General features: G+C 40.7%; 1 protein-coding gene across 9 annotated transcripts in view; it reads left to right on the top strand.

The window, feature by feature from the left end:
* Positions 1–25,653, top strand: part of IRAG1 (inositol 1,4,5-triphosphate receptor associated 1) — a 96,764-nt gene that overhangs the window by 29,231 nt on the left and 41,880 nt on the right. For 4 of the 9 annotated variants that reach the window (XM_077321803.1, XM_077321797.1, XM_077321798.1 and 1 more), the window contains exons 2-8: positions 4,565–4,646; positions 11,073–11,166; positions 14,026–14,217; positions 18,064–18,158; positions 18,943–19,013; positions 22,499–22,672; positions 25,043–25,120. In XM_077321803.1, coding sequence (XP_077177918.1) covers positions 14,146–14,217; positions 18,064–18,158; positions 18,943–19,013; positions 22,499–22,672; positions 25,043–25,120 — 490 coding nt within the window. In that variant the 5' untranslated portion in view covers positions 4,565–4,646; positions 11,073–11,166; positions 14,026–14,145. Of the gene's footprint in view, positions 1–2,917; positions 3,017–4,564; positions 4,647–11,072; positions 11,167–14,025; positions 14,218–18,063; positions 18,159–18,942; positions 19,014–22,498; positions 22,673–25,042; positions 25,121–25,653 lie in introns of all 9 variants that reach the window. The other 5 variants (XM_077321800.1, XM_077321799.1, XM_077321806.1 and 2 more) reach the window with 3 other exon arrangements.

The following is a 25,653-nucleotide window of genomic DNA, read 5'->3' as shown; positions in this document are numbered from 1 at the left end:
CCTGCTATGCCATGCCATCTACTTTTTTAAGCAGTCTTGCCAAATCTTCCTGGGGCTTATAAAATCAGAATGATTTCTACAAGGTTCAGGATATGAAGGGAAACATGTAGGGCTTGTTTTAATGATCTGGTTCACAAAATTTGGGTAAAAATTTCATTTAACTGGGCTGCTCAGTTATTAGTCTTTTTTAAAATAGGAGACTGCTGCTTGCTGTGATCCAACACCTGCGTTGCCCGTTTGGTCATCCACCTTGACTTCCAGTGCTGTACACTCCTTGGACAGGAATAACTCCATAGCTGAGACATCACTCATAAGTAGGAACAATTAATTCCTAAATTTATCCTATCACTTTATGCATACAGTAGAATTCAAGAGTAAAGCTTTCTGTGTTGTTGTTGTTAGGTGCGAAGTCGTGTCCAACCCATCGCGACCCCACGGACAATGATCCTCCAGGCCTTCCTGTCCGCTACCATTCACCCAGAGTCCATTTAAATTTGCACCGACTGCTTCAGTGACTCCATCCAGCCACCTCATTCTCTGTTGTCCCCTTCTTCTTTTGCCCTCGGTCACTCCCAGCATTAGGCTCTTCTCCAGGGAGTCCTTCCTTCTCATGAGGTGGCCAAAGTATTTGAGCTTCATCTTCAGGATCTGGCCTTCTAAGGAGCAGTCCGGGCTGATCTCCTCTAGGACTGACCGGTTTGTTCGCCTTGCAGTCCAAGGGACTCGCAAGAGTCTTCTCCAGCACCAGAGTTCAAAAGCCTCAATACTTTGACGCTCGGCCTTCCTTATGGTCCAACTTTCGCAGCCATACATTGCAACTGGGAATACCATAGCCTTGACTAAATGCACTTCTGTTGGCAGCGTGATGTCTCTGCTTTTTAGGATGCTGTCTAGATTTGCCATAGCTTTCCTCCCCAGGAGCAAGCATCTTTGCTGCAGTCCCAGTCTGCAGTGATCTTGGAGCCCAGGAAAATAAAATCTGTCACTATCTCCATTTCTTCCCCATCTACTTGCCAGGAATTGAGAGGGCCGGATGCCATGATCTTCGTTTTCTTGATGTTGGGTTTCAAGCCAACTTTTGCACTCTCCTCCTTCACCCACATCAACAGGCTCTTTAGTTCCTCTTCACTTTCTGCCATTAGAGTGGTATCATCTGCATATCTGAGGTTGTTGATATTTCTCCCTGCAGTCTTGATCCCATTTTGTGACTCCTCTAATCCCGCCTTTCTCATGATATGCTCCGCATACAAGTTAAATAGGCAAGGCGACAGTATACAGCCTTGCCCAACTGCTTTCTCAATTTTGAACCAATCAGTGATTCCATGTTCATTTCTCACTGTTGCTTCTTGACCTGCATATAAGTTTCTCAAGAGACAAATAAGATGCTCTGATATTCCCATCTCTTTAAAACTTGCCACAATTTGTTGTGCTCCACACAATCAAAGGCTTTAGCATAGTCAATGAAGCAGAAGTAGATGTTCTTCTGGAACTCCCTAGCTTTCTCCATGATCCAGCATATGTTGGCAATTTGATCTCTAGTTCCTCTGCCTTTCCGTAGACACTACCAATTTAGGCTTTGTGGAGTATTTGACTGTCTTCTTTTAAAGAAAAAGTTCTCTGCACGTTGAAAAATAGTGAGCAAGGGATGGTGTTTTCTTAAGGCCAGTTCATAGGTTCTAAAGTCCTTGTGTCCCTCATCTGACTTCCATGGGTCCTTTCAAATAGATGCGTCTTAAAGTTCCTTATTTGAAACTTAATTCCCAAGTACATATAGGCTCAATTGAGATAAAGGATGCAGTGGATAGGGAGAGGCGGCTTAAGCCTTCCTCAGTACCTGAAACAGCCCTGACAGATGTTATTTGTGCCATTGAGAAAACTGTATTGATGGCTATGTGGGGCAAATAGCTTTGTTGCTCTCTTAGGAGTAGAGTAGATTTTTCACACCAAAGTTCTTCAAGAGAAGGAAAATAAAGCATTAGGCTAGTGATTTAATACATTTAAGCTGACAATACCATGTTATAGAAGAAATAAAAATACATTGTGAGTTTTAATCACCTTTAAACTGGATATGAATGTTGCCATAGCTGCCATGGGAAGTTACAACAAATAGTCTCCTGAGATTAGCATACAACGGTTGTGTTCGGGGGTGGGTGGGAATTCTTGGCTTCAAAACACATTCAGTATATTTTAGGACATGTTTTTCCTATGTTGATAATAGTAGAAAGGGTGTTTATTGGGACATTAAGACTCTATTTTTTTGTCATTGTATCCTGGCAACAAGTTTACCATTGAAAAAGGCATGTTAAGACCTTGACTGTGGTATGTGTGTGATTATTTAGAAAAGGAACTCATTATATTAAGTAACAGCTAAATTAGAGAACCAGTGTAAAACTAGAACTTAAACAAGAACTTAAAGGATATCTGTAGCACCCCTTATCTCCTCATCTTTACTTTTTTTCTGCTCTTGAAACAAACAGCCCAGGCTTCAGATTAGAACCGCCAGAATGCAGCTGAGACCCCTTCTATAGATCCCCTAAAAAAAAGGCTGAATTTTTATTTTTAATTCAGTCTTTCCTGAGATTAGAAATAGAACATATAGCAATTTATTCTTATGAGGCCACGGGATTGTCAGTACTCTGAGGTATTTTATCCATTTCAAAGTGGAGAGAGAACAGCAAATGATAATATAGTTGAGAACGGACACATTTCTGCCTCCTCCCCCCCACTTCCAAATTAATATCAATGTCTTAGTTAATTGGCTTCTTCATAGTCCAAATACACAACCAGATCTGCCGGATATTTGACAATAACATGTAAACACATCAATCTTTCTGGTTTATTCCTCATACTATATTTTTCATCTGGAACCTAATTACACCAAAAGGCTACACTATAACTCAGTTTGTTATTCTTTCAGAAATGTAAACCCCATCAAAAAGAATTGACCCCACAATGTCTTTCTACTTTGTGATAATACTTTCCTGCCTAAACATTGACCACCTGATCAACCAATAAGGTAAAAAAAATTTGGCTCCAATAAAATCTCACTTGAAAAGCATTTGCTTTCTACATTATGTACATAAAATTTGGGCATAAATATAGTTTCAGAAACCCACAATACTTAATAATGGGCAGAACTGCAAGGAAGTTCCCATCAGTTTGTGTAGTAGTTTTCCCATCAAGTGCTGGCCCTATAACCCAGTGCAAGTACCTTGGGTATCACAAGCTAGTTCCCATTCCAGTCCTGCCACCTCATTGAAACTTTTGGGACAAGCTTGTGTGTTCTCCCACATTCACACCCTTTTTCTCTTTATACATGTGTGGGTTAGCCAAATTTAGGATTTTATAGATCTGTTATTCTGTTGTGTGCACTTTTTAGTTCCCTTAATGCTTCTATACATTGTCTTGTATTCCTAGACTGCTAGCCCCATAGGCAGATGTCATTTTGGTCCTGTTAAACACACTGATACTAACTAAGGTGCCAGCTATGTATATACATTCTGTAGCCTTTTTTTTAACCACTCTTGGGTACAACTACAGGTGGACGGATTGTAGGTTTTACTATGGATTCTTGCAGATTCTTAGCAGTAAAGATGGTGTAATACTCTGATAGTAGTATGCATATGATTATGTTCAAAGCTACCTAAGAAAGAAAACTGGAGGTATTCTAAAGGTAAAGGTATCCCCTGTGCAAGCACTGGGTCACGTCTGACCCTTGGGGTGACGCCCTCTAGTGTTTTCATGGCAGACTCAATACAGGGTAGTTTGCCAGTGCCTTCCTTAATCATTACCGTTTACCCCCCAGCAAGCTGGGTACTCATTTTACTGACCTCAGAAGGATGGATTTCCGCTATTTCCAAATTGTCTTGAAGCTACTGTTATTTTCCAAAATGTTAGGTTCCAATGTATTAGGTTTACCTTCTACTTTTAAACAAGCTATAGTAGTGATCCCCAACCTGTGGGCCGTAGACCACGTAGTCCTTCGACTAATTGGAGGTGGGCCCCGAAGAATGCCTTTCCCCCCCCCGGCCCTTTACTTCATCCCCCCCGGCCCTTTACAACACACTTTGGGTGTCATTGTCTCCCATCACTCCCAGATGGGACTATCTCGTTGAAGAGAAACAAGCTCAGGGTTCCCATTGATTTGTCATTGTCATGAGTTAAAATTTCCATGAAAATAAAATGTTCCTTATGTTCATTATTGTGGCATGTCTGTATCTTATTTTGAAGGGATGTTTAAACATTACCATAGTGATCAGAGAGCGTTAGGGCAGTGGTTGAGAGTAGAGGAGTAAACTACCCCCCCACCGGGCCTCAGTAAAAGGTGTTGAGTGGTCCCTGGTGAGTGGTCCCCGGCGTTGAGTGGTCCCCGGTGATAAAAAGGTTGGGACCACTGAGCTATAGTATATTTTTTGGTTTCTGGTACAATTTTAACCTTTATAGAAATGGCATTTGCCAGTTATGTAAGGAATAATTTTGCCTCCAAGTTTTTGATCTTCAGACATCATCTGTTTAATCACAGAAGCACTGAATTTAGAATGCATTTCAAATCTGCTTTTCACAGACCAAAGACCAATATCCGGAGAGAGTCACTTAAACAAGAAAAGGCATGTCTATAAAACAGAGCATGGGGAAAACAACAAAAGGTAAAGTGCATCTATTTTTGTTGTACAAGGACTGAGTTAATAAAGTTACTTGTAAAGCAACAGCCCTTTTACAATAGGCACTTTATCGGTCTATGTCTAATGCCGAAAAAGGAAGATGTCTCTTTAGAGTTGTTAAACAGTGTTCTCCCAAAATTATTTTAAATGCCCATTTGGAAACATTGTAAAATAAATGGATAGTTAATGGAACAAGGCTGAAATAACATACTGCAGTTCTTTAAAAAGAGAAAAAGAATCAAGTGGTGTGCTAGTATAGAAAATGATGGAGAAGGTCAGATATTTTTCTGGGTGTCCCCCCTCTTAAAATAGAAATTATTTAAAATGCAGAATTTAGCATTTTGATTATAATCTGTAGAAGGTTCCATTGGAGCTAGCAATGCAGTCTTATGTTGTAGACAACAAATCAGCAAGTTTTAAAACATTAGAGTGATCTGCTAGGGATACATCATGAACCTTTGCAAAACATTTTATTGTCGTTATTGAAAGAATGTATTCAAATTAGTTCTCTCTATGTGTGTGTTATTAAGGTGTTACTGTGTCACTGGCTATCAAGTAGTTTTACAGAAAGGCCATTCTGAGAAAAGGCTGACCAATGCTGCTGCCTTCAATCTCTGCTTTTGGTCTTCCCAGAGAAGTGTAGCTGGCCATTTTGAAAAACCCATTGTTTTGTTTTTTGATATGTTGATGGGCACTAAGGAAAAGGCAATTACACAGTACTTGGATTTTCCCATTATTTATCAAACATAATCCAGAAATATCAGCTTTGGGTATGAATCCAGGTACTATGAAGTTGCTAGCCTTAATTTTTTAATTTAATGTGTCTGAAGTACCATTCTTAAATGAGCAGATGTGTATTGTGGAAGGATAAGAGATGAGAAATGGCAGACATTCAAATCCTCAAGAGATGGTGAACAAAAAAGGAAAGACCAAGCAGAGAGAGAACATGGGCTGGTAGCTGAAAAGGAGAGAAACAAACAAAGCATCCCATGCCATGTTGTATTAACTCCTTTGGTTGGGATTAATAAAGGCTGTTTCTAAAACCAACCACACTGTAAAATTATAACTACCTGAAATCTGTCAGGAAAGACATGTGGTTAACACCCTGACTTAGAGATCTAGAATCTAGACTTGGCATAGATCTGAAAAGTTGTCTACAGCATGGAGCTTTTAAAATGTGACCTCCAAGAGCAATTAAGGTGACATGCATGCAAACCAATGAAAAAAGAAACATTTTCTGTTTACAGGGAAATTATGTGAACACCTGTTTTGAGCTAAGCTACTGTACGACTCTCTACTGTGAGGTTAAAAGAGAGAATATGATAACTGCTTTGGGTCCCAATTGAGGGGAAAGGTGGAAATATAAATGAAGTAAATAATAAATATAGTTGAAGATGTGGCAGATCAAAGGTTGATGGGTAGGTGGGAAGTAGAAAAGGATGTAGGAAAAAGAGGGCTGCTAGGCGGAGGGAAATAAAAAAATAGTGTTGGGAAAACTAAATGTCCCCTGTAAGTCCTTATGGGTCCCCCCACCATGCAACTGGGTCCATCTCAGTGGCCAGCACCATGTACCTGAGTCATAGTTTTCTCAGGTGGAGGTTGCCAGAGGGAGGAAAGGAGGGAAAGATGAAGATGGGGCATATAAAGTTAGGTCAGCTGGTGAGTGGGAAGTGGAGAAGGAAGTGGGAGAGGATACGATGGCTGGGGGGGGGATGAAAAATAGTTAATGGTAATGAGATGGCCCTTGCAAGTCTTTGCTGATCTCCTGCTTGTGTGTGTTTATGTGTGTGTGTGATAAAGCAACAATTAAAATGCATAAACAGGAAGGAGCATCACTGCGAGGCAACAAACAAAACGGAAAAGTCTTTACTTGCTGACTGGAAACAGTGATTGCTGTGGGGTGGGGTGGGGGGGAGACAAATCTCTCTAGAGAAGAAATTCTATATTTGTAGTGCCACAATCAAAAAGGCCCTTTCTTGGGTCATCACCCATTTAGCCTCAGCTGGCAGGAACACCAGAAACACAGCCCCTGAAGATTATATTAGTTGGGTAGGTTTATATGGGTTAACTCACTGAGGCCTGCTTGACTGTCCCAGAACAATTCTGAGTTTGTGGCCAGAGTGCATATGCAACAGGGAGAAAAAAGCCTTCTTTGCCTTGGAGGGAGAACCAGGCAAGTTCCTTGTCTTCAGAAACACGACTGGCTCTCCATCCTCAGCCCTTCTCATAGTTTGAACTGAACCATCAGCTATGGTAGAATCTTAGGGCACAATCCTGTTTCTGAAAGATTGTTCTAAGCAGAAAAAGGAATAGATTAAGGGAACTGGGGAAAGGAAATACATAATGGACCTAGACATTGCATTTATATTGTGTTTTCTCATTCAAAATTTATATGAGTTTCCAGTTTTGTGCCTACCTTGAATGTGGGTCAAATGTTTCAAGGTTTTGTATTTGAAAAATGACAACTTTCATTTTTAGGTTCACTGGGAAGGAGGGAATTCTCTTTGACCATAAGATGGTGTATGCAAATATTCACTGTGAAATATGGTCACAACGAATTAATTTGTGCAGTCAGCATGTATGAGGTCATATGCAAAGCTAAGAGTGAGGTGCAGATACAAAGGGTGAACTGCAAAGGTCCCCCACATAGTGCACCAGAGGCATCAGGCTAGGAGGAAATGGAAACCTACTTGTAATGGGCCATGCACTGACAATCCTGGTGGCTGCTTGACAGGTCTGCCATGAAGTACACAGTTCTTCTTCCTCACATGATGAGCAGCTTTTCACTCACTTTCACCATGGCACACAGATGTGTTTTCACTCAGGCGGAATGGGAAGGAATAAAAGTGGGAGACCTTTTTGTGGGGGTCTATAACTGGGACCCCAGAAATATAATCCACACCCAACTGGGAGAGAGTGTATAAAAGCAGGCAGAAGGGTGAGATACTCTGTATGTTTGGTGTGTGAAGCCTGCAGGGGCTCTATTCTATATACCAGCCTGTCTCAACTTTTTAACCTTTGAAACCTCCCTGAAACATTCTTCAGGCTTCAAGAAACTGCATTTGTGCAGAATATGGCCGGGAAGCATAGCTGTGTACATGCCCACTTGGGGCCCCTCCCCTTCCACCCCTGCAGGCCCATCATTGGTCATTTTGGGAGGGGTGGGTGTGTTGACATGACCATATATGGTCATATCACCTGATAAATGATTAACAAATTTTAAAAATATGTAAACAGTTAATGAACTCCCACCCATTTGGGAAATTCTTCCAGGGCTGCATTCAGGAATGCACGAAGCCCTGCTGGTTGAGAGTCTGCTATACACATTTGAACCTGTGCTTGACATATTTCCTGGTGGTATCTTCTTTGGGGGGAACCATAATTCAGATCCCCAAAGTCCAATCTATACATAACTTGGAGGGCATAGAGAGGAGCATTATGGGGAGGTCCCCTGTGAGTTTGATGTCTCTAGCTTGAACAATATCCATTCTATACACTCCTGAATCTGTGCCTATCATTTCCCCAGAAAGAACTTTCCTGGGGGCACCTTCTTGGAGGGGGGGCCCCTGTAACTTAGACCCACTAAACCCAACACTCATCAAACTTTGAGTGTAGAAGAGAGTCAGTTGGAGAGCCCCTGTGAGTTTGATGTGTGTAGCACGCGAGGGGGGTTCTACCGCATCACAAACCAAACCAGTTCATTAGGTCCCCAAGAGTCAGTAATAGTTTGTGTTCATAAGCCAGACACATCATGAGCCAAACCACATTTTCCCAGTTCATTCCCATCCTTATTCTTTATGTTGGCATATGATCATGCCACGCATGTAGTGAACTCCTGCACTTTTCAATACTGCCTTAATACTCCAGTTGTGGATAGGAATTAAACCAACATTTAAGATTAACAGATGTTTTGGTGTGTAGAACATGCATTTACATTTAATAGTGAGGAATAACTAATGTTCTGACTGATAGATCTGGGCTATCATTCTAACCACAAAGATTTTAAAAACCACCATTATTTGCCATCTGCAGCTCAACATGCCTTGCTATCACACCTCCTCAGCTTTTGGTGCAGGCTGTTATGTGAAAGATGTCTTAAACCAAAGAATTAACTAGATTATCACTGGAACTCATTCCACTCCAGTCATTCGATGAACAATATTTTTCAGTTCTCTCTGGGCAGGGATATGGCTGTTGTTCTATGTATAATTTCATATGGTGCTGTAAACTTTGTTCAGTGCATACTAGTCATCTAACTAATACCAACAGGGTGAGAAGGCCAGCAGTATAAAAATATCAGCAGTATAAAAAATATTCATCTACATTATTGCTGTAGTTCCTAAATCTAGGTGCCTAGAAATGCAGAAATAATTTAAAGTCTCTGTCTTAGATACAGTCTTTGAAAGACAAGTAGTAAATTATAGCCATGGGAGCTATTGCTCAGAGTAGTAATGCTGGACCATTAGTCTCCCCCCACCCCCAGTAACTGTTGTTTTTTTAAAAATCAAATTACATTTTCCCAAGTTGGGAACTCTGTCGCCCAGAGTTCAGTTGTAATCCCAGGAAATCTCCAGCCACTACCTGGATGCTGGCAACTCTCGGCAAACCCAAGTTTTGTGCCTAGAATGAAGACTGTATAATTTTGTCACATTCCCTTGTACAAATAAACACCAACAAAACACTAAATTGGTATCTGGGAAACTGCACTATTATCAGCACAGGGTGGGGAGTAGACTCATCCTCTATTCCTTTCTACCTCCACAAATCCAATCTTAAGGACTCCTTACAAGTAAAATAGGTAGGGTTGAATTTTGGGTATAATGTTAATGATTCTAGAATTATACAGGATTGGTACACAGTTATAGAACTGGACTATCAGTGGTAGGTTGGTGGAATTTGGAAATTGTTTAGCTTTAAAATAGTGGATTAGTGATTGGTCAAACAAGGACACAGTCAGCTGAGACATGCACTGAGAACTGTGGATGAGCACAAGTAAATTAATAGTCATGGGGAAAGGATAATAGAGGCATGGAAGCTCTGCTGCTGGCCTGTGCATAATTGGCCACCCAAATGAGAGATTATTGAACCTGAAGAAACAGATTATAGTTAAGAGTTACAGACTGAAATTAAGATAAGATTGCATAGTTCAATAAATGACTGCGGCATTCATGGGCAAGTTGCCCCCAGTTCCCCTTCTGCCCCTTTATTTATTACAACATCTATTCATGTTGGGTATCTAGAGACCTTTCCCTGCTCCCACCAAGTAAAATCCCAAAACTGGCTGAGATTCTTCCTTTGATTTAGTGTCGCTGAGAGTGGTCGGTATGGACAGAAATAGAGTGAAATGGTTTAAAATTACTATTCAGGCTGCTTGTAACTTACAAATTGTGATATCAGGAAAAATTCCGCATTGTCTTGTCGGTTGGAGGGAGAGAATATTATGTAAGGACATTTATTTACCAGATCTTTGAAAAGACATGGAGTAGTGGTTAAGTGGGTGGGATAATGGATAAGAGTGGTGGCCTCTAATCTGGAAAGCAGGGTTTGATTCCCCACACCTCCACAGGTAGCCAGTCATAGATCTCAGAGCTCCTTCAGCCCCACCAACCTCTCGGGGGTCTCTTGTGGGGAGAGGAAGGGTAAGCAATTGTAAGCTGCTTTGAGACTCCTTTCAGTAGTAAAAAGCGGGATACAAAAAACAGCTTTTCTTCTCTAAAATAATTTAGTCAAGGTGGAGGTTACCATGAATAGTAATATAATCTCTAGCAGATACTTCATATTGTAGAAACAGGGCAATAAAGCCAGAATGGTATTACAGTGAACACTTGGCAACCCATGAATTAAAGAAGTCATACAGTGGTCTGTTTTCATGTTCAAGATGAGAAGGCATTTTGAAGCAAATTTAGTGAGCTGTTTGTTTCATAGTCTTCTCATTAAAAACATCTCCACTGATTCCTCATAATTTTTTTAAAAAATAATCATTGATAATAGTCCAGGATCCCTATTGGAAGTTGAATCACCTTTATGTGGTTTAGCAGATTCTTAATTAGTATTATTGGGATTACAGCTGATCTCCAGGCAATGGAGATTAATTTTAACTGTGGATGTGGATGTGAAGTATTCTTGCTTTGACATATGCACTTCACAATAATGTTTTCTCTTTATGATCAAGATGTAATTTCTTTTTAAGTGCATGCTAAATATGCAGGGCAAGCTCAGCAACAATTGGCACATAAGCAAACTATTGGCAAATACTGTATTTGACACTGTCAGTACCTCAGCCAGAGAGCCAGAGAGCCTTGTGTGCTTGAGGGCTGTATGGAGGTGCCAAAATCTCTTAGACATTTATTTTTAAGCTATCTGTACACATGTGGCTTTTCTTTTTTCTTTATGTTTGCTTTGAATAAGCAGAACACTTGAACTCAACAGTCAGGAAAGCGCTGAAGATGAAGTAAAGCACCTTCATTCTGCACCCTTGCCAAATTATCCAGCTGTGACTCAGACTGTAAGTTTGCTAGGGAGGGATGTGGGGGTTAGTTTTGTTTTGGGGTTGGGGGGCACTTGGTATTCTGCTTTCTTTGCTGTGGTCAATCGAGCTGTAATGAGGGAACAGTTTTGAAAGCCAAGCATTTCTAAATACTTTTTCCTTTTATGGAATAGAACTCTTAGAACATCACTTCCTGGAGACTGTGTTCTCAAAACTGCTCAGTGACACAGGAAAGTTCCTTGAATCCAGTGATGAGATGTGAGCCCTAGGGTGAGGATTAGTCCCCAGCAGCTTTATTTTAAGCAAGGAGTTTATGAAAAATGCAAGAACTAAACAAAACCTATTTATATTGTATTGGTCGACACAAGAATAGCATGATGTAAAAAGGTGCAGGTTTTCACTTGTAAATTGGTTCAAATTAAACATACTGAGAGCTAATGTTATACAAGGTTGGTTTTTTTTTTAATGCTTACTCTGTTCTGCTAAAGAGACAGTGTTTCTTTCTTTGGAGTCTTATGTCCAGTTAACTCATGGGCTTCCTTCTTTCATTTACAACTTCAACCCAGTGCCAGTAACAGCTGCTCAGGATCACTAAATGGACCAAGTTCCACTGCTTGCAGGACCAGCACATACACATTATATTGTCTATTTTTCTTTTATTCAAGAACAGCATAATAAGAAAGTTGCATATTAGCATAGTTAGGACATGTGTTCTCCGAAATTACCTGTAACTTGGTATGAATATAAAATACCTTTCAAAGATAGTTGGGAGATGCCTTCATTTTATATTTTTAATTTATTTCATTTATATTCTTAGTTCCTTGCAGGAAATGTAGTAAAGCTACATTCTGAGTATAAAACTGATCCAGGCTTTCTCTGCATAAGCATTTGCAAACTTTATACTTTTAATGATAAGGCACATTTGAAATCGCCTTTTATGAGTTGTAGAAGTCTTTAATATGACATGAAACTGAAACTCTTGCCAAGCCTCAAAAACACGCCTTGTAATTTGTAGATTGTATTGGTAAATTTTAAACTTTCTCTTTCTTCCCACCCCTCCTTTACCAATATATTTTCAGCATACATGCTGGGTGACAGAACTAGAATCTTCATGACATATAGCAGCCTTTCTGAACTTTGTTACTGTTGAGAAACCCCTGAAACATTCTCAGGCTTTGAGAAACCTCGGAAGTGGCACAATTGTGCAGAATATGGTTGAAAAGCAATAGTTGTGTACATGCCCACCTGGGGCCCCTCCCCTCCCCTCCTCTTCCAGGCCCATCATTGGCCATCTTGGGAGGGGTGGGTGGGTTGCCATGATCCTGTATGGTCATACCACCCAATAAATGTTTAACAAATTATATATATAAACAATTATTTAACTCCCATCCATTCAGGAAACCCTTCCATGACCGTCAAGAAACCCCAGGGTTGAGAAAGCCTGACATATAGCTTTAAAGCTACTGATCCATGGACTGTCGGGGGAGAGTGAATTGCACAGACCATAAAATGAATAAGGGTAAAGAGACAGCCTTATGGGCTAAATGGTCAGCTACAACTTTGTTGAAATTACAATTATTGCAGTAGAAAATTAACTTATTTATTGGTTCCAACGCAGTGTGTATGCAATCTTTGTGGTCTAAGAAACTGGGTAGTCAGTTCTCTGCCAAGGTCCGATGCAAAGGACAGTCACTCTGCTCTAAGCGTGAAAGCGCTTCCCCTGAGTCTTCCCATCCAGGCCAGCTGTGCTGACTAGTGCATTTGCCATCACCTTCTTCCCCAGTTACGTCTGTCAAGCCCCAAGAGTAGTGCTTTTGTCAGACCAAGAACCCCTAGCAGTATGCGCTAAGAAAACCTTCAACCACCAAAAAGTCCGAGGAGGCAAGAGCCTCCCACTTTCCATTGGCCTGTCCATATGATCTATAGCAGGGGTAGTCAACCTGTGGTCGTCCAGTCCAGATGTTCCCATGGGAATTGTAGTCCATGGACATCTGGAGGACCACAGGTTGACTACCCCTGATCTATAGGGCTGGTCTCCAGATGCCAGATTCCTACTCAGTGACGCTGCCTGTCACCCTACCATCTCATCCATATCCAAAAGGAAGGAGAATGGCCTAATGAATAGAGATTTTCTTCCCATTTGCAGTCTCCCACACACAGATTAAGTCACTGCTTGTACTGTGTGAAGAACCTAGATTTTAATTTAATTAACTTAAATTGGCCTACATGCTAGTTGCAAAAGCCACAAAACCATGCCAAAACCATGCCATGGATTCAGGGATGTCCCAGGTGTGCAGACAAGTATGAATTTCATAAATTAACTTTAAGCAACAACCTAATAGGAAATAAGTATATTCCAAGAACATGGAATGTTGAGACTCCATTGAAAGGGTCTCTGGGCTACTCAAGCATCTGAGAGCTTATAGAATCCTAAAGGGAAACATATGGGGAGTGGGAGGGAAGAGTCCAGATTGTTTCTACCTTTTAGGAATAATACTGATCCACTGTATAGTTCTGTGTAGGAGCTTTGCACTATATGTTTTGTGTTTGCACAAAGCTATGTACAAGACAAATATAGTATGAAGAATTTGTGGGTCTTCACAGAATAACTGCAAGACAGAATGTGTAGCTATATCTGAATTTGTAAAAGAACACTTTTGAAACCCCCAATGCAGTAATTCAAGGAATCTGAAACAGCTTCTCTTAAAATGTCCTTACTATATTACATTAGACCTTAAAAGCCCAGTTAATAAAACATAACAGGAAATATAAGCCGTTCTTTTAAACTTTACTGCTGCTTATTGTTATAAAGTGATCCCAGGGTTAACAGCTTAAACTTTAAATGGATTTGACTTGTAGTTTTGGCATCTATTGTAGACTTTGGATCAGGAGGCCCCTCAGATTTTATCTTCAGAGGTTAACTTGAAACACATATTCACATCAGTGCATGGTCTCTTGAGTCCTCATTACAATCCAACGTGGCGATCGGCTCCCATCATGCCAACCCTACCTGAAGAGGTTGGTCAGCCAACCGAGACTCGTCACTCCATTTTGCCACCGACAGATAAAGTAAGTAACCTTGTAAAAACTGTTATCCTGATAGAATGTTGAAAATTCGTATTATATCCCTTAATATATGTAGGTATCGGAATATACTAATTTGTAGTTGTGAATATGTATTTAATGCACTGGTAAAATCATTAAGTTTAATAGGTGATATAATGTTGCGCAGGAGGCATTTCTTCACACAGGCATCTCCATTCCATATCAATGTCCCCCTGCCCCTTGGCACAGCTAGTTGGCTTCTGTCTGAAACAGTATGCTGGACTAGAGGGACCACTGGTCTGATCCAGCAGGCTCTACTGGTTCTTATGATTATGTGAGGGAAGAACATTGCAGACTATTTTAATATTACAACATAAAGTAAAGTCTGGCTCTTACAATGGACAACTAAATTCATCCACCTTAACATTTTCCAGTAGTATAATCCACATTGACAATACAGTTTGAGGTATTCCATAATTTATTCAACTCTGGGCTGTAGCCAAAGCTGGGCCTGGGGCAAATTTTCTTGGAGGATTCATTGTAGTTATTTTTAATACTGTGTTCCTCTTTCATCCAGATGTTTTGCCAACCTATTAAGTACCTCCAGAAAAGGTGAAGGGCTTTCTAACTAAAGTAAAAGAGAAACATAGTGCAGCAAACAGAGTCCATCTTTTGTCACATTGACAAAGTACATTGTTTTCCTTACACATGATAAGGAACATATAATGGCAGAAAGCAAAGAGGAACTAAAGAGCCTGTTCATGCGGGTGAAGGAGGAGAGTGCAAAAGTTGGCTTGAAACTCAACATCAAGAAAACTAAGATCACGGCCTTCTCAATTCCTGGCAAATAGATGGGGAAGAAATGGAGGTAGGGACAGATTTTATTTCCCAGGGCTCCAAGATCACTGCAGATGGGGACTGCAGCAAAGAAATTAAAAGACGCTTGCTCCTGGGGAGGAAAGCTATGGCAAATCTAGACAAAAAGCAGAGGCATCACCCTGCCAACAAAATTGGGTCTAGTCAAGGCTGTGGTCTTCCCAGTTGCAATGTATGGCTGTGAAAGTTGGACCATAAGGAAGGCTGAGCGTCAAAGAATTGAGGCTTTTGAACTCTGGTGCTGGAGAAGACTCTTGCGAGTCCCTTGTACTGCAAGGCGAACAAACCGGTCAGTCCTAGAGGAGATCAGCCCGGACTGCTCCTTAGAAGGCCAGATCCTGAAGATGAAGCTCAAATACTTTGGCCACCTCATGAGAAGGAAGGACTCCCTGGAGAAGAGCCTAATGCTGGGAGCGATTGAGGGCAAAAGAAGGGGACGACAGAGAATGAGGTGGCTGGACGGAGTCACTGAAGCAGTAGGTGCAAACTTAAATGGACTCCAGGGAATGGTAGAGGACAGGAAGGCCTGGAGGATCATTGTCCATGGGGTCGTGATGAGTTGGACACGACTTCGCACCTAAAAACAACAACATGTCAATATAATGAAAGTCCACAGAGAAATTTCTTAGCCTCCTGATTTATGTGTGTGGAAGAGGTGGTGACAGCTCATCTGATAGGATACATGCTTTGCATGCAAAATATCTCATTCCTGGCATTACCTGTCAAAGAATCTGCATAGCAGGTACTAAGAAAGCCTGCAATTCTGGGGAGCTGTTGACGGACAGAGTAGACATTAAACTAGATGAACTGACATTTGTGTAGCACTGAGTAAGTGTGCCTAGTATCTTACAAGTATTTACATCTGCCTCCCTTTTCATTAGACTTCTTAAAAAAAGAAAAACAACTGAGATCATCATGTTCTTTCAAAGGTGTTGAAAACTTTAAAGCCAATGTATATCTGGCATGCTTAGTTTTACTTTATCATTGTCTTTTAAACCTAGGACATAGTATTCTACACTTGGATAAAAACATCCGGTAGTTTTCCTTTAACATCATAGGAAAATGCTGTCAGCGTGATCCCTGCAGTGATTTGTCATATATACTGACTAAACAGCACATTGTGCAGAGAGCTAGTTTCCTGGTTTAAGATAAACAGCTGTGTTTGAACTTAGTGAGCTGTCAGTCGGGAAGCATACAGTGTAGGTCAAACAGAACTTGATTTTACTTTCATTGCACAGATTTGCATTTTATTGCTGTGTACCTAAAACATTTGCCAGGCACAGAATAATAAAACAGCACCCTTAGGAACAATAGGCACATAGGGAGCTTCTGAGTGCTACCTACTGATCTCTGCTTGCTTGGAAACTGAGTGACAGAAATGCTTTTCTCAAGTGTGCAGATGAATTGAAATAGTATTGCTTGTGGGGGAAAGCTGTTATTACGGTTAGAATTTGAGAATCCCATCTCTTCCCTACAGTCCTCCCAAACTCAGCTCAGTACAAGGAAATAGGAGGGCAGCTCCTTGGGGCTCTGGAGTACAAACAGTGGAAGCACAAAGGCTGCAGTGGCACCACACCCTGTAAGGGGGAAAAGGTCCCTGGGAAGCCGGAAAGCAGGGTCACAGAGAAGCATTTGGGTGGTGCATGCGGGTTATAATCTCCATAGTACAGTATTACTGTACACTGAAATTTGAACATCTGTACCATTTTAAAAGGCAACATATGAGTGTAATGAACACGAACCCCCCCCCACCCCTTATAATTGGCAGGAGAAGAAACATTGGGCCAGATTTCTACCATGTAATGTGGAACTTTCCTCTTAACTTCGTAGCAGTGAAATGAGATAGTTTTCGGTTACAAAGATGGTGCTAACCTTCCAATTGAACATTTGGCAGGTGGAGCCTAAGGAAGGTGAGGTTTAGGGAAGGGAAGGGCTTTGGTGGGGTATAATGCCATACACGCCACCTTCCAAAACTGCCATTTTCTGCAGTGAACTGATCTCTGACACTTGGAGATCGGTTGTGATCCCAGGAGATCTGCAGCTATCACCTGGAAGTTGGCAAGCCTATCCTTAAAGTATCTCTGGCTCTTGTTCTGTTTTGTTTAAAGATTTCTCTAAACCAATCTATGCATTATGCTTTAGTAAATCTCCTCCTGCCTATTTCGTAAAGATGCAGCTGTGGTAGGATGCCAGTCTCTACAGAGTGGACTAGAGTGTGTGTGGAACTCTTTCCTTCAGTGCCATTTTCCTGGTAAAAATCCTTCTCTAGCAGCCTCAGAAAGGGAAATATATATCTTTTAATGCGAAGTTTGAACTTCAGATGGAATTTTTGTGTGTGAAAGAACAAAAGGAAGTATTAAAAATAGATTGCTACTCTAAATATGCCTAAATATTTAGAGTAGTTTTAAGACGAATATATTTCATTAAACTTTGGCAATACTCCACCTCTAGTCATGCATAAGCAAACTGTTAATGTGCAGTTATTTGTACAAAACTATTTGAATACACGTTGGAATGCACATCCCATTCAAAACAATATATTACCAAGAACTGCTTGATCACAACAACTATGCCTCTGGTGAATGCCCAAGGGTCCTAAACCAGCAACTGATACAGGCAAAAAACCTCAAACAAACTCTGATTTGAGCACAGGGTTTAATTAGCTGTTCAATTTATTTCATTAACTGTTTATTTGATGTCATTAATTGTTCATAAAATATGTAAGTGATACTCTTCTGTTAACTGGGTTGAACTTAATATGTATTGTTAGAACTGGATATTGGCTTGCTGTCATCCAGATGGGGTCTGGAGCTGTCCCAAAATTATAACTGATCCCCAGACTACAGAGACCAGTTTCTCTGGAGGGTAGACTTTATGACATCACGTCACTAATAATAATGTAATCAGTTTTTATTGCGTTGCTGAAACTACCCTTTGGTATATTTTTACTTTCTCTGTTTGTTTTTAATTATATTTTTCACATAAACTGTTCAGGAACCCCCTGCTGAAGTAACAATATCTAATACACCTGCTATAGTTCTTCCAGAAAATATACAAGAGACAGAAAGGGAGAGAAATCTATCCCTCAGGTAAATAAAATTATTGCATACATTGCATATATATTCAGGGGCAGCTCTCATGCAGCAGGGATGTGCAGCCTCTGAGCCTCAGAGGGGAGTGGAAGGAGGAGGGAGTGGTCAGGGGTGGGGGACGGAAGGTGATTGGCTGGCTGCTGGACAGACAGGCAAGTCAGTTAAAGGAGGCAGCACTCAGGTCCGTGAAAGCCACCCTGAGCACTGAGTGGCACTTAAGCCATGAGACCAGCTCCTCCTCCAACCCTTTACCAGAAGTGGAACAGATGATCATCTGCTGTTAAATAGGTGTTTCATAAAGTAACAACAGATACATCCTTGCCTGAAAGACTTTACAGTCTAGGTTTAGATGGAGAATGGAAAAGAAAGCCAGGCATGTGAAAGCCAGAAAGCATCACTGTTGGCCATATCGGTTGCCAGTCCAAACCGGGGCTGTTTCAGGCAAAGAAGCTTCTTTTCCTGTCCCTTCCAGTCATTTGTCTGCTTGAAATTTCTCTTGTCACCTTTAATGGAGAAACATATGTGGCCACTAAAAAGAAACTCAAATGGTCACAAGAGGTGTTGTTTCTGAAAGCACACGGCCATTTTATGTGCCCTGAAAATATTTTCATCTGCCAATCCTTTGAATGGGAATTCTTGTATGTGAAGTATTAACCACTATCATAACTCAAGTATACATAAATATCTGGATTCAGAGAAGAATTCTGGGTCAACCTGAGGAGAGAGCAGTTGGCATATTAAGAAACTCATTTGTATTAACTTATTTTGTTTTTCTCCACAGGCCTGTTAGTCCTTATCTGCGGCATTCTAACAGGCATACTAGGGCAACTGATACCTCATTGACTTCTGTTGGTAAGATCAGTTTTGTTAATGTTATTCTTCCTTTTTTAAAAGTACAGGTAGAAATACCTTTACAGACTGTTATATGAAACTGAGGGTTAAGAAACTATGGTTTCTGAACAGTGGGAAAGTTTTAATGCCTGCACTGGCTTGACATGTAGTATGAAAAACATATGCCTTGAATGCAAAAAAACTGGTGATACAGGAAAACAGATGATTCCTCAATACCCAAACTTCTAAACAAAAGTGGCCAAGCCTGTATCCTAATGATGAACAAAAAATCTCATGAGAAGCCATAATAAGGACATTTTTACAGAGGGTGCTATCATGGTTACATCTGCCGTTACCATAATGTTCATTTAATGTGTTAATGGCATGATGCATTCCTTCAGCTGTATTCCCTAATGTCTGTGGTTCATTCAGGGTAAACTGTACCAAACAGATAGAGGGGAAAATATTTCAAAACTGAGAATTCCTCACCGAAAAACTGTGAGTTCAGATCCAAGAGCCAGCTTGGTATAATGGTTAGGAGTGTGAACTTCTAATCTGGGGAGCTGGGTTTGATTCCACACAGCCAGCTGGGTGGCCTTGGGCTCGCCACAGCACTAATAAAGCTGTTCTGACTGAGCAGTGATATCAAGGCTCTCTCAGCCTCACCTCCCTGGTGTCTGTTGTGGGGAGAGGAAAGATAAGGCAATTAAGCCGTATTAAGATTCCATCGGAGAAAAGAGCCAACTCTTTTTCTTCAAAGAGGAAAAATGCAGAAAAAGTGAATTTAGAAATTGCAGGGAAACATGGCACTAAATTCAGATCTACTTCTGGAAGGCAGAACATTGTGCAGAAAGCACAATATGGAGGGCCCATATTCAGCTAGTGCTGCAACATCTGCACTGGTTACCAGCCTGCTTCTGGGTCAAGTTCAAAGTATTGGTATTAACCTTTAAGGCTATACGTGGCCTGGGGTCCCACTTATCTGTGGGACTGCTTAGCTGCTTATGCCCCCCACAGGGCTCTTCGCTCTGTGGGTATGGACCTACTGGTTGTCCTGGCCCCCTGGGACATCCGCCTGACCTCAACCTTTTCAGTCCTGGCCCCAACCTTGTGGAATGAGCTCCCAGAAGAGCTGAGGGCCCTGTCGGAGTTGCCAGCTTTCCGCAGGGCTTGTAAGACGGAGCTCTTCCTCCAGGTGTATGATTGAGGCCACGGCAGGGTCTTGGTATTACCATCAGAGGATCCCCCCAATGTGTGATTAGATCTGGTCCCTCACTCCCAGTGAGAGAGAACTCTTGACCCATGGGCTGAACCGGGGTGGGTGGGAGCTTAGAACTCTTAACAGAAATAGATTGCCATCTGGCTCATGTAATGTAGAGGTGTTTTTAGGGGGGGTTATTGTATTTTATTTACTGTTGTGAACTGCCGTGAGACTTTTTGGAGAGCGGTGGTATAGAAATACAAAAAATAGAAAATAAACTTTGATTCTTTGATTCTTTAACAATGCTGGTGCACTTGTGCAGAAATAGTCTGTCTCAGGTTCAGAGGGAGTTGGACTGCTATCTATGCAGCTTTTCCAGTAGAAATCGCTTCCCTCGTGGTGTACACATGGCACCCCCCCCCCCCCACACACATCATTAGCCATAGCAGGAAAAATAAGACCAAACATACATTTTGTCTCTTTCATTTATTACTTTATTTACAGCCCAAGTTTCTTGCTGAGACTCACGACAGATTATAAAATGTAAAAAAAAAAAATTGATCAAATTGTACAAACAAACAGTCTTTCTTTATTAGTGAGATAAAAGGGATAAGAGAATTAATAAAACCATAACAGACATGTAAAAGTCAGAGGACGATAATAAAATTAAAAGAACCATTATAATAACATATAAATTATGGGAGTAAACAGTTATCAGCTTTCAAGTTTAGCTAGACGCGTCCTAATAGCAGCTGACAAAAACTTTGCCACCCCCTCAATCAGCACAGGGTTCTGACTGTCCATTAAAACAGTACTTTAGCCTGGTCAGAAGACCTGGCACACCTAGTTAAAAAAGAGGATAAAAATTTAACTCAAATCCCTTCATAAATTGGACAGTACAATAGAACATGCAAGACAGATTCAATACAATTCAATTCACATGGACAAATTATATTTTCATACTGTCAAGATCAGTCCCTGCTCTCTGCCATGTTTGACTTTAGTTAACCTGTCTGACTCCATCTTAGATGCTGTGCCTCTGCTGTAATGTTCCCGTGTAACCACAATTCATGCCTGTAGTTTTCCTTTGATTCCCCCCTCCTTTGATCCTTGCATTTTCACACTGTACAGTCTCCCCGCTGTGAAACAATGTTGCTTGGTTCCTGTAAACATCTTATCAGCTAGTCCGAGGCGCCGGCCTGACCAAGGCCGTGCTAATTTCAACACCTTGGCAGGAAGTCTGGGATGGGACCTGGGTGAAGGGCTCCCCCCCTCCTTTGGGAACACTCAGGTTTTGGGCGGGAGAAATGTATTGATAAGTGCTTACTGTCCCGATATCGAACAGTCTTGACTTCGAATGTTATAGTGACCTGATCTGCTTCCAATTAAAACTTTCTTATTATAGAAGTTTGTTTGTGAGTTTTGTCGGCGCTTGACACATAGGGAACGTTATTGAATCTCCCATTTAGCAAGGCAAAGGGTAAAACATTTAACCTTGCTAACATAAAAGCCCTTCTCCATTGTGAATTAACTAATTGATAAAAATACAGAGCTGTAGACTCCAGTCTTGGTCGAATTCCTATGCTAAGTGGGGAGCATGTTTTATCAGCTACACTAGTTAATTCTTGTAGTTCAATATCTAGAATTCTACACAATTTTCCTATAGGCAGACCTGAATGAATCTAAATATAAGGTGTCCAAAGGTATTCCGATGGTTCTGATTTTATGTTCAACCATTTCTGTCCAATTGGATCGATTTTCTGTGAACATTAAATATGTAAGGCTCGTTGTTTCCAAGCTAAAAAGCAAGTGAAGCCAAAATTTAATGGTTATCAACCAGGCTTTAGTAGCCAAACATATTTGATCAAACGGTATAAGACATGCAATAAACAATTGATAGGACTCAAAACAATGCAATATAAAAACTATCCAAGGTATGACATACCATAATGCAGAAGTGGATTACAAAGACGACAATACAGTAAAAACAAGATGATAACATAAAAAAACATTGTGATAGACTATTGTCCTGCTCCTTCACAAAAGTGAAGTTGTTGTTCTATTACCTTACAGTTATAATCACTTTATAAAAAATGCCCTCCTGAGCATTTCTGTCTTATTCATTCTGTGAAATGATAGAAGTGTGGGAGCCTTCCTGAGCTCAGGCATGCTCAACAGGGATTATGGTGCTCAGAAAATTGTGAAATATGATGGGTTAGAACCATTTCCATATACAAGGCAGATAGATGGAACTAAATGCACAGTTCTATTGTATAACATGTAATTTGAATACTTTACTGCTTAGACAACACAGGTCATGTGATTGATTTGGTGAATGATCAACTGCCAGAGGTTAAAATCTCTGATGAAGATAAAAAGAAGAATCTTGAGTTGTTAGAAGAAGCAAAGCGAGTAAGTGAGAGGTTCCTCACACGCAGAGGAAGAAAATCAAGAAGCAGCCTTTCAGAGTCTCCCACAGGTGCCTACCTTTTCTGATGTGTACTTTGAAACATCATGCAAGTGGAATTCATGGTTTGTCAGATATGTAGTGTGCCTCTTGGTGAAAGGAATACATTATCATAATTTTAACACAAGATTCTAATAGACCCATAACAAATATAGCAAAGGTGTAAATTGCAAGGTTTATGCTGCTACACAGCTAGCCTTTAGGTGCCACATTACTCTTTGCAGTATTTACTACAATGTTAATACACTAATATGACTATCTTCTTGTTGCCTATGAGATCATATATAGTGAGGCTACAGCACAAATATATATTTGCAATATGCTGATCAGTCCACAGCTTATGGGCTTCCAAGGCTTGGAATGGGAAATCAGGGTGGGCAACATGGTGTGGTGGTTAAGAGTGGTGGTCTCTGATCTGGAGATCTGGGTTCTATTTTCCACTCTTCTACTTGAAGGCTGCTGAGTGACTTTGGGCCAGTCACAGTTCTCTCATTGTTCTTTCAGCCTCACATACCTCACAGGGTGCCTCTTGTGTTTTCTAAGTTATATCAAAATCTCTGCACCAAAAACACCTCTGTAGTTCATTCCACATGTCTGCATTGTCATTGCTTCTGTTCTATAACATCCTATTCTGTCAAAGAACCCTTAATATTGCTGCATACTTAATCATCTTTATTATTGTGAATGGTCAACTGATCTGTGACTAGTGATTTTAATAGTTTACAACACTTTCCAATCAGTATATTTTGACCACTCTACATACCAGAATACTACTACCTTCTGTCCTCCTTGATATGTGTGATCACATGTATTTTCCACTTTCATTATGCAGAACTCTGGGTTTGTGGTAGGTATGCCTCATGTCACTTTCATAGTTAAAGACCTTGGAGGACCTCAAGCCTTTCCCTAAAACAGCATATTCTAAGCCTGGAGCACTGACCAGCTCCACCATCTTTCCTCTAAAGTTCTGTCTGCTTAACCATATAAGGCAGATTTTTCATTGCTGAGTAGCTCTAACATATTGTTAACATATTCCTGACATTTGGTTAAATGTGCATCCAGCCTCTTTTCATGTTCTGTCTTCTTATATTCCCTTAGCTCCTTATCTTTCTCACAACACTTAATAAAATGGCCCAGTACGTTTTTTCTTTTTGTCATTGCCTAGAGGGAAGGAATATTCTTCCTCAGAAGTAACTGCTTCTTGCCAAGTTTTCAGTATGTAAAGCATTTCATAACTCTTTATGCATGTAAGAGCTCCATTTTACTAGCGAGAAACTGAGGCTGAGAGGAGAACTTGTTAAGGAATTTGCTCAAGGGGCTTGGCACTTCAACTTGGCTTTAAACCATAACTACAAGACAGAGTCTAGAGTGGTGCCACTGTTTCTGGAGTCTAGAATTATTAGCATTCTATGTCCACTTGCACATTATTCTCACCTTTGTCACTTGTTTATTTTGAGATGTATGTTATGTGAGCCTGTCTGCATAATTTGAACACTTAAGGTTCTGAGGAGAAGCTGGTCCTGTATAAAACATTGTAGGCATTTTGCCTAACAGTATAAAATCAGGGGTATTTTTTGTAGCCAGTAAGAGGGAGATGACTGGAAATTCTCATTTTCGAATTAGTTCATTAGTGATACTGTAATGTTAAACAAAGTAAGGGAAAGTGGGTTAACTCTTCTCCCACCGTGTTACCTCCCTGACTGCTTTAGCCCCAGTAAGGTGAAAAGACAGGTGCTGATATAATGGCGATCATATTTTGTCCTACGGTGATCATACTTTTCCTTAAAGCAGGTGTGGGAGAACATATGCAAAGCAATGGCAACCCCCACTTTTTTCAGCACCATTTCTTCAGTGCCTGTGCACTACTGCAAGAATGCCACATGCAGTTTGCCCCTGAATAGTTCTAGATTATATAAAAGCCTTGATAATCTTTAATTTGATAATCCAATATTCCTGTGGAAGTGCCAAATGTTTTCATAGACTTTGCATTTAATTTTATAACGGATCCTAAATGAAGCGTTTAGATTAGATGCCTATGTTGGTTTGGGGTACCCTGCTTGTCAAGATAACAAGGGGTTAGCATCACTTCTGGGCGGGTGCTGTGAGATATATGCTCAGTTTGCTGCTATCTTATATTGCACATTAGGGAGCATTGGTGGTGGCAGCAGGAGCTGTCTATAGTGGGAGTGCCAAAGTGCTTCCCCTACTGAGGTGTCAGTAGTAATCTTTATAGTTAAAAGCTATTCTACCCTTCCTCTGAACCACCTCCTGAAGACTGCCATGGTGGCCTTTTAAAAAAAAAATCTCTCTCTATTATGAATTCATATCATAGAAAACAATTCTTTTTCTTAAAATAAAAAAAACCTTCTCAATATAATATAGGTATGTCCCCGACGCTGAGTCCCAGTGTTTCACCTGCACCATCTCGGAGCAACTCTTTCAATCTTCCAAGTCCAACAGGTAAGAGCTGTACTGCAAGTTCTCATCATTCTTACATAGATGAAATTGATCCTCTCATTTGAATAGGGTTACAATCATAGAATCATAGAGTTGGAAGGGACCTTCAGGATCACCTGGTCCAACCCTCTGCACGTGACAGGAAATTATCTGTCTATCCACAGTAACCCCAATTCCATGTCCAGATAATGCTCCCCCCCCCCCCGAATCCCTGGCCAGTCTGGCCTGGAAAAAATTCACTTGCTGATCCCAGTGATGATTGGCATTTCCCTGGGCATGCAAGAAAGGGCCACAAGAGCCAAGCACTGACACAATCCCTTCTGCACAGCCACTCACAATTTGCCTAAGTTCATAGAATCAGCAAACTTTCTCAAACAAAATTCCTTAGGAATCATGAGTGACAAATGGGGGAAAGTAGATGATAAAATAGAAGTCCCCTTCAAGTATATGCTTTATTTTCTTTACTGAGATTGTTCTGTTTTGGGTCTGTAGTGATTATATAATCACTGTGGGTTTTTCCGCACACTCAACTTACT

Source organism: Paroedura picta, chromosome 2, assembly GCF_049243985.1.
Source record: "Paroedura picta isolate Pp20150507F chromosome 2, Ppicta_v3.0, whole genome shotgun sequence".
In the NCBI taxonomy this organism is placed as follows: domain Eukaryota; kingdom Metazoa; phylum Chordata; class Lepidosauria; order Squamata; family Gekkonidae; genus Paroedura; species Paroedura picta.
This window is presented reverse-complemented; position numbering and strand designations above follow the sequence as displayed.